The sequence below is a fragment of the Endocarpon pusillum genome (assembly GCF_000464535.1).
Source record: "Endocarpon pusillum Z07020 unplaced genomic scaffold scaffold847, whole genome shotgun sequence".
Classification (NCBI taxonomy): Eukaryota; Fungi; Ascomycota; class Eurotiomycetes; order Verrucariales; family Verrucariaceae; genus Endocarpon; species Endocarpon pusillum.
Window position 1 is genome coordinate 1 of NW_006916663.1, and position 9,147 is coordinate 9,147.

At 52.2% G+C, this 9,147-nt stretch overlaps 3 protein-coding genes across 3 annotated transcripts; 2 read left to right on the top strand and 1 right to left on the bottom strand.

Annotated features, from left to right (window-relative positions):
• Window positions 1–1,103: 1,103 nt before the first annotated feature.
• Window positions 1,104–2,831, top strand: EPUS_08496 (uncharacterized protein; the record flags this gene model as incomplete). The annotated part of the gene is made up of 4 exons (XM_007808080.1): window positions 1,104–1,322; window positions 1,376–1,508; window positions 1,567–2,444; window positions 2,505–2,831. The coding sequence occupies 4 exons, from the start codon at window positions 1,104–1,106 to the stop codon at window positions 2,829–2,831; spliced, it is 1,557 nt and encodes a 518-aa protein (XP_007806271.1).
• Window positions 2,832–4,423: 1,592 nt separating this feature from the next.
• On the bottom strand, window positions 4,424–5,844 carry EPUS_08497 (uncharacterized protein; the record flags this gene model as incomplete). The annotated part of the gene is made up of 4 exons (XM_007808081.1): window positions 4,424–4,720; window positions 4,784–4,986; window positions 5,057–5,595; window positions 5,660–5,844. The coding sequence occupies 4 exons, from the start codon at window positions 5,842–5,844 to the stop codon at window positions 4,424–4,426; spliced, it is 1,224 nt and encodes a 407-aa protein (XP_007806272.1).
• A 767-nt stretch (window positions 5,845–6,611) lies between these two features.
• EPUS_08498 (uncharacterized protein) lies at window positions 6,612–7,851 on the top strand (the record flags this gene model as incomplete). Its single annotated transcript, XM_007808082.1, has 5 exons — window positions 6,612–6,654; window positions 6,707–6,809; window positions 6,948–7,365; window positions 7,440–7,517; window positions 7,606–7,851. The coding sequence occupies 5 exons, from the start codon at window positions 6,612–6,614 to the stop codon at window positions 7,849–7,851; spliced, it is 888 nt and encodes a 295-aa protein (XP_007806273.1).
• Between the last annotated feature and the right edge of the window lie 1,296 nt (window positions 7,852–9,147).

Consider the following 9,147-nt stretch of genomic DNA (forward strand, 5'->3'; position numbering starts at 1 on the left):
AATTGCAACACTTTCGCAATGCACAGTAATACGATTATATTAGGCAGTGAAACTGCACATGCCAAACAGATGTTACTAGTGAATCTTTAACGGAACTCTGTCCTATAATATAGTATTACGGTATCAGACCAAAGTTTTATTGTAATACAGACAAGATGTTAGCTATGTCTCGGAACATAATGATCGTTTCGTCTCCAAGCAAAGCATTTTCTGGATATTAAGGTATTCATCCAAGGATGTTGAGAGATATTACTTACTAGCATTGACAAGAGATTATATCAGGGAGTACAACTACTTCAGCAGTGCAGAAGTTACTAGCGGATCCTTGACAACCTTACCATAGCAGAAGTGAGAATAGTCCGAACTCTGATAGATCCTTCAGGTGGTACCAACATGCTCCTCCATAATACGGTTCCGCAGAGGCCAGAGAGCTAGCGGCGGGATTCACATGGCTTGAATTTCTGCAAAAATGTCTGCGTACGCAGTACATTACTTAAGTTGGACACGGAGATACTCTCTTCATTCGGCATGTTCCTCTAAATCTCGGAAACAGAGTTATAACTCCTGTCATGGTTCACAGAGGAGCGTTTACCATGACTGGGATGAAAGGAAAGGAAGGGTTGCAGCACAACCCTTCGCAGACCCATCCAGATGCGGCTGAAATCAGGCTGCACGGGCCTTTCAGTCACTTCAGATTTGAGGTTTCCGCTGACCCCTGGGGGAACCATTCTTAGCGCCCCTCTTGTGCATTAGACCTGTCAGAGAGGATCTACTACGTACAACATACCGTGAAGTACTTCTCGGGTTGGGGTTGTACGAGGGGAGGGAGGTGCGAAAAACAGAAGCCAACAGCATTAGCGGACAGCAGAGTTGATTTCCAGCGCATAGCATTATCGCTGACCACCAGGGTCTAAAGCAAGGGATGCATCAGGCTGCCCTTTTTGATTTCAAAGCAACGGGAGGCTCTACCAATCTATGGGGTGTCAGTCTTTGTTTATTGAGAATTCATTCTCCCCCTCTCCCACGCGTATCAGCCCAGCATCTCTTCATCAGCTTTTCGGTGAACAATCAATCTTAGTCAGCTTGATTTCGTCTGCTTCACCATGCAGTCACTCCTCCAATATCGTCGTCTACGGCGGGAAGTGCAAGAAGATCTGACACACGTCCAGCAGGCCGTGCGGCCCGCCGACCCGGCCCTGAGCACATCCACAGCTGAGCCCAAGGAGGTGGTGCCCGAGGAGGAAGAGCCCAAGGAACTGACCCTAGTGTCAGGCGTCACCGTGTCGCGTCCAGACGAAGGCAACGGCAGCGTCGTCTTCGAGGTCGGTTGGAAGAGAACGACCCCAGTGATCCGCTGAGCTGGACGCTGGCGAAGAAATGGATGGCCATGCTGACGTGCTGTGCTATCGCCATTCCTCTGACAATGCTCGCCTCGATTGAGGGTCCCACCCAATATGCCTTCGACGAACACTACGGCGTGAATGCCATGGCTGGATCCATGACCACCGGTGAGATCTGACTTGCCAATTAGCAAATATGAACATGAACGCCAGCTGACAATCCCAGGCATCTTTCTCATCGGCACTGGTGTGGGTTCGCTGTTCGCCGGCCCATTCTCCGAAACATTCGGCCGCAATGCCGTCTACTTCAGCACCATGGTTGTGGTCCTATTGTTCATCATGGCCAAGGCCCTGGCGCCCAACTACGGCGCCGCCCTCGCCTTCCGCTTCCTGTGCGCCCTGTTTGCGGCCAGCCCGATGACAGTGGCGGGCGGCACCATCGGCGACATCTGGACTCCCATGCAGCTCCCCTTCGGCCTGCCTGTGGTCACCTTTGCCGCCTACGCGGGCCCCATCCTGGGTCCTGTGATCAGCGCCTACACGCCCGAGATCGGCTTCGCCTGGGCCGACTGGATCTCCATGATCATGGTCGGCGCCGCGCTGGTCTTTGTGCTGCTCGCCCAACCCGAGACGTTCGGGCCTGTGCTGCTGGAATGGCGTGCCAAGCATCTGCGCGATCTGACAGGCGACAACCGATATCAGGCCAAGCACGCGTCAGCCAGCTCGTTCGGCACCCGGCTGCTGACCAACGCGTTTCGACCTTTCTCCATGGCCTGGACCGAGCCTATCATCCTCGTCTTCAGTTTCTACCTCACGCTGTTGTACTTTGTGCTCTTTACCTTCCTGAACGGCTACCCTTACATCTTCGAAAGGCCGTATGGCATCTCCACGAGCTTGACCTTCATCATCTGGTCCGCCATGATGCCCGGCGTCTTCGCCGCCATGGCCTCAATCCCATACATATACCACCTGACCAAGAAGGCTGCCGCGAAGGCGGCCGCCGCGGGCGAATCCCTGCAGCCAGAGGTGTCCCTGTACTATTCCATGGCCGGCGCTTCCATCCTGATGCCTGTCTCACTGTTCTGGATGGCGTGGACATGCTATGTAAGCGAAACAAGCCTTCCTTTCCCATCTTCTCTCCGCTGACACCCTTCTTTTCCACAGAGCGACATCAGCATCTGGTCACCTATCGTGGCCTCAGGCGTCTTCGGTTACGCCCTGGTGTGCATCTTCACCACCTCCTACATGTACATCATCTTCGTGTACCTACAGTACGCGGCATCCGCTCTGGGCTTCATGACCTTCACGCGCTACGTCATCTCTGGCGCGCTAAGCCCAGCCTCGATCGTCATGTACGACAACCTAGGCCCGCACATCTCCTTGACCATCGTAGCCATCGTCACCACTGTCATGGCACCCGTGCCATACATCCTGTACATATACGGCCACAAGATTAGAGCCATGAGCAGAAATGTCCAGAACAAAGCCTAGACATGGTTTCTGTTTTTCGCTGGTGTACGCTTTTGCATTCCAGGTTAGCGTTCCCAGTCTACAGCGGTGGCGCGGAAAAAGCCATGGATTGGATTATGGGGCTGTTGTCCTTGGAAAGGCGCTCGCTATGGGATTCTTTCATGAGGACTGGCAACGTTATTATGATGATAATCGCTAGGGACCCCAATAGCTGGAGGACACTTCTTCTGTGAACCGTTTTGAACATTGTAATAGAGACATAGAAAATACAATCATTGATTGTCCACTTCCAACATAGTTTGACCCTCACTGATTTGAACTAGGCTGCTATATGGTCCGAGCCCAACCCGGTTGGTCCAGTCCGAACTTTTCTAGGGCTCAGACCAGAAACCTGATAAAGGCTTAGTAGTCGTGGGATTGTATTTTTGATATATATTTTGGTACGTCAGTAAGGTGTAGGATGCTCTATTCTATCTAGCTACTCAGCAGAATTAGTGCTGCTAACTACCCTACTTGTCAGGCGCCTCTTTGGCATCAAAGTGCCGCTATGATACTGCTCTGTCGCTAGGGCGCCCTGCTGGCGTGCCACTGACGTGCCATTTATGTGCCGCAGCTGTGCCAGTGCCATAGCTGTAACATATATATATACGAAGTCGTGCTTCAAAAGTCATTAATATACGCTAAAACTAGAGGGCCGCTAGCAAACTCTAGCTGACATTAGTGCTGCGTAGTTCGTGCTCTACAGAGAAGAAGCCCTGTAGTGACCCCTAGTAGTGCCCACAATTTCCTAAAGATCTCTAGGGCCTCTCGGCCTTATTTTAGGCTGCTAGGCGTGACTCAGAACCTATGTCAGCTAAGCGTTAGGCATTCGGCTTGTTAGCAGCTCTAACATCCCAAGTAGAAACTAGCATAACACTACTGCAAAAACAGCTAGCCTTACTTTATCCCAGTTAGGGTATATCAATAACTTTTGAAGCACGACTCCGTATATATTTATATATAGAGTAGATGTAACATTTTTTAGATAGAAAAAGGGATAGTTAGAAGAATAGAAGAATAGAAGATCATTCTATATGCGTTTTCTGCAAGTTCTGTATGCTTTTTCTGCGAATTCTTTGTGCGAATTCTGTGCGGTTTTTCTGTGCATTCTATGTGCCAATTCTGTGCCCTCTTTGATGGGGTGCGGCTTAGCAAGATTCTGCAGCCTTAGCACCCTAAAACACTGCTTATTTTCCGCCGTAAACTCAAGAAGGCGGGAAAGGGGAACTTTATCCAATAAGAAGGCTGATCATCCGTGATGAAGTGGATGAGTGGAATTCTATCTCAGAAGGAGGAGCAGGCTAATATAATGTGCGGAGTGGCACGTGCGCAGTCACGTGACATATGAGGCTAGGGATTGGCTGACGGCTAGTTCCAACAATCCGGACCGTACATTTAAAGTTACTGCACTTTGCAGCCAATTGATTGAGCTTAGCGGTGTAGACACATTAGATAGATGATTCTAGCATGTCATTGTCTAAGAAATCTGTAGCCGTTCATCCCTCGAAGTCTCCCCCCTTGATGCCTGTACTTCGTTTACATCCCTGACGGTGGCAGAAAGAGAAGAAACTACATCAGCCCAACACTCCAGGACTGCTGGCGTCGGATATCTCTCCAATCGTTACTTCATCGTCCACACTTTTGACTTCATTGTCGCCCACGCGGCTGCGCATGTCGCCACGGATCGTCGCTGTCGATTTAACATTAATCGTCTTCGTCACGTCCGGCCACCAAGCATGTATGTTCTTGCGATACCAGTCAACCGTGGCTCTTAATCCCACGGCGAATGGCACACGCTGGCGCCACCCGAGGGTCTCCAGCTTGGAGCCGTCAACCCGATAATCGTGGTCATTAAAGGGACGGTCGGTAATCTAGGCCAGGCGGTGATGGAAATCCCTCTGTGGGCTGTAGCCGAACAGCTCCAGCATGCGCACCGCAACCTCAAGGTTGGTCACGGGGGAGGCCGAATTGAGGTTGTACGCCTCACCCACGACCCCTTTGTGCAGCAGCGTGTCGAAGCCGTCCGCCGCGTCCGCCGCGTCCGCCGCGTACAGGTAGCGCCGCACGTTGAGGCCGGAGCCCTGGATCGTGAGCGGTTGCTGCTCGGACAGGAGCGTGTAGAAGCGGGGGATGATTTCTGCATGGATAGACACAATTAGAATGCATGATTCAGCTGCACTGCACAGGAAGGAGGGGGCATAGCTTACTTTCAGGATACTGGCATGGCCCGTACACGTTGTTGCTCCGCACCACCAGGGCCGGGATGCCGAACGACTTGGCGTAGGCCCAGACGTACATCTCGGCGGCGGCCTTGGACGCCGAGTACGGATTGGTGGGCATGAACTGCTTGGTCTCGTCAACGAACTCGTCCACCACGTCGCCGTATACCTCGTCTGTGCTGACGTGGATGAAGCGCCGCAGCCGACCGGGGCCGCCGTGGTGCCGCACAGCGTCGAGCAGCCACTGCGTGGCCACTACGTTGTTGAGCGTGAAGATCGAAGGGTCCTCGAACGAGTTCTGCACGTGCGAGCAGGCCGCAAAGTGCATCACGCAGTCGATGTCATGCTCGGCGAGCAAACTTGACACGGTGGCCTGGTCCAGCAGGTTGCCCTGCACAAAGTGGAAGTTGGGGAAGGCTTCCAGGCAGCTGATGTTGGCAAGAGAGGAGACTTTGTCGAGCTTGTCAATACAAATGATTTTGTATTCAGGGTATCGGACTGTCAGGTGCCGGGTGACCCAACTGCCGCTGGTAAGGGAGTCATGTTAGCTACCTGTGATTGAGCGTGAACGTCGCCAGGATAGAGACTAACATGAAACCTGCTCCGCCGGTGATCAAAATGGTTTTGACATCGTTCATTGGCTCAAATCTGGTGGTGCCGATGAGACGTAGACTGTCAAGATCACCCGGGCGTTCAGTAACGACATCATGATGGTGCACAGATGGAACCCTCGATCCCGAGCTTTCCGGCGGCGTGAGTTCAGGGAGACGGGCCATCGTTAGCTGTCGCACACTAATGTTGAATAATGAAACAATGTTGACTGATGTGAGACGTGTCGTTTGATTCAATCTGCCATTTGCATCGGATGGGTTTTGTACGATATGTGCCGTGCGTCATGAATACGCTTCAGGATTCTCACCCAACCCTAAAGCCTTCTCACCACTGCCCTCGAGAGCCTCCGAAGACGGCTGTGTACGGCGCCACGGGACCACGGTGCCACTTTTTCTTGATTATCTCTCATATCTAGTCTGGCTTTCCTTGTTTGGGAAACCCTGTGATAGCCAACTCCGGATTACTCTGTAAGAGTGAGGAGAGCAAAGGCTAGAATCCGCATCCGTCAGCTAAGCTGGGGACCTTCTAGCATTTGCAACAGCCGCTAGTACTCCAGCTTTGGCGGCGTTGCTCTGCGCAAAGCCGGTCTATCGGCTGGTGGTGGGGGCGATGGAAACGGAGGAACTTGTAAGTTGTCAATCCGGAGTCATCAACCTTTAGATTGGTAGCGGCGAAGTACATCTCCTCTCCACGCAGTCACTATGACGACTGGGCATCGTTACACTAAACCCATCGCACTCCGGCACCTCAACTCCTGATTGACCCTTTGATGCAGAGTAACGAGCGTGGCAATGTCCATAAATCAGGGGTTTCCTCATCGTGCAGGCGTCGCTGTGTCATAACAGATTAAACATATCAAACATATCGTACCGGATACACATCAAATCGAACGGCCAGTCTTCCTCGTCCAACGTCGACTGCGAACGGCACCATGGGATCCAATACGCCCGAATCCCAGATCTTCTTGATGTTTGGTAGGCTGACCTGGGGACAATCATAATGATCTACGCTGACTTGACAACCCAGGCAATGGCTGGATTGCTAACCTAATGAAGGATATACTTCTAGAACAAGGCAAGACTATCATCATGTCCAAAGCTAGGATAGAGAGCCGTGAGCAGGTGTTGAGGTAGGCCGCATCCTTTTTCTGAGCACACCTGTCGAGCAAAGCCCCGCGGTGCAGGCCTCCGGGCCGAGCCTAGCCACATGGCAAGCCGCACGGCAAGCCCTAAGTCTCTAGCAGGGGGCCTGGCTAAGTTCCCACCAGCGAGCTTACCAAGCACAAGCCCACCCGGGTCATCAACTGCGCCAGCACGCGCGGCACGCCAAACGTCGACTGGTGCGAGGACCACAAGGTTGAGACGGTACGGTCCAATATCCTGGGAGTGCTCAACGTGGTCGACACTTGCTTCCAGCTGGGCATCCACGTCACGCAGATCGGGTCCGCCTGCATCTACACGCTGTCGGAAGAAGAGATCAAGCACCAACCGCCCTTCAAGGAGACAGACGAACCATTCTATCAAGGCTCGTGGTATTCCCGCAGCCGGTTGCTCAGCGAGCTATCCATCCGCCACTACTCCAACCTGCTGCTGTTGCGTATTCGATTACCAATTGCGGCAGACTTGCACAAGAACAACCATATTGGAAGGCTATTGAAGTATGAGAAGATTGTGGACTTGACAGGGGTGGGTGTCCCTCAGATTGTTTTCTCTCAGCACCCATTCGTCTTAACTAGTGAGACTAACTTGAATAAATATAGTCTGGCACGGTCCTGCCCAATCTGCTGCCCGGTGCCCTCGTCCTCTCTGAGCATGCCGTGACGGGTATCTACAACTTTGTAAGTCGACAGATGCGCCAGAAGTTACCACACATTTCGATTGTCCCGAGTTCTATATCATTAGGTGTTTGGCTGACTGGCTAAATAGGTGACACCCGGCCAGATCAGCAACGTCGAGCTTATGGAATTGGCCAAGAAATACATTCGACCTGATCTGACGTGGCAGACGTTCGTGCTGGACGACATGCTTAGTACCCTGAGGGCTCCGCGCTCCAATTGCATCATGGACACGACCAAGCTGCAAAAGAAACTACGGGAGTATGGCTATGAGGTCAAGGAGCGCCGGGAGGCCCTGGAAGAGGTATTCCAGATCATGGCGGAGAAAGGGTTATAGACAATTGGGTTACTCTCCTTTGGCAGCCTGAAAAGAGTTCTTGGTCCGCCTCAATCATCTTGGATGTTAGGATCTGCAAGTTGTACACCAACAAGCAACCACGCTGCCGCTGGGTCAAAAGGTCAAATACCACTAGGTATGGTTAATTGGTAGTGCACCCACAGTACTCCTATGTGCGTAACATTGGACAGGTAGACTCTAGTCGGATCTTTGCGGGCGCCTATTGGCCAGATTTGCTGCTTTTGTACTGTGGAATATACGCGTTTTGACGGATCTATTTCTACTGCAATCTCGCAGCTAATTCTAGGTGCAGCCAATTTCTACGTATATCTACTACAGAGGGAGGCATAAGTATTGGTAGGCTGGTGCTAGTAGCGGCTAATTAGTATACTCTATCATAGTGCTATCCCCTATGTCACTAAATGGGTATCCTTCTTTTTTAAGAATAGTGTTCCCATAAGTTCAATTGACTTAAACTCGTTTTAGCGTAATAACTAATGAAGTGGATGAATGGAATTCTATCTACTGTAGAATCTATCTCAGAAGGAGGAGAAGGCTAATCTCCTAAGGCGCACAGGCTCGTGACCGCCAAGGATTTGGCTGTACGCGTACGGCTAATTCCAACTTGAACAATAATGTTGCTGCAGCCTTGGCAAGAAGAACACCAAAGTTGATTTAAACTCAAAGACGTTTTGATCTGCATTACTCTACTTATTAGACTTGAGATTTTGAAAATAACATCATTCGATAGCTCTTTGAATTCCAGAAATCCCTGGCAAGGTCCATAACCACCTCATGTATATGCACCTCTTGTTAGAAGTAGTAGCAAACAGCGTACGGAGGTGCCAATTCACTTGATTGAGTTACTCCTATCAAGAGGAGCATTTGCTCATACTAACGCCCAACACCACAAAGCGGGCCACCCCACAAAGCGGGCCACCCCACAAAGCGGGCCACCCCACAAAGCGGGCCACCCCACAAAGCGGGCCACCCCACAAAGCGGGCCACCCCACAAAGCGGGCCACCCCACAAAGCGGGCCACCCCACAAAGCGGGCCACCCCACAAAGCGGGCCACCCCACAAAGCGGGCCACCCCACAAAGCGGGCCACCCCACAAAGCGGGCCACCCCACAAAGCGGGCCACCCCACAAAGCGGGCCACCCCACAAAGCGGGCCACCCCACAAAGCGGGCCACCCCACAAAGCGGGCCACCCCACAAAGCGGGCCACCCCACAAAGCGGGCCACCCCACAAAGCGGGCCACCCCACAAAGCGGGCCACCCCACAAAGCGGGCCA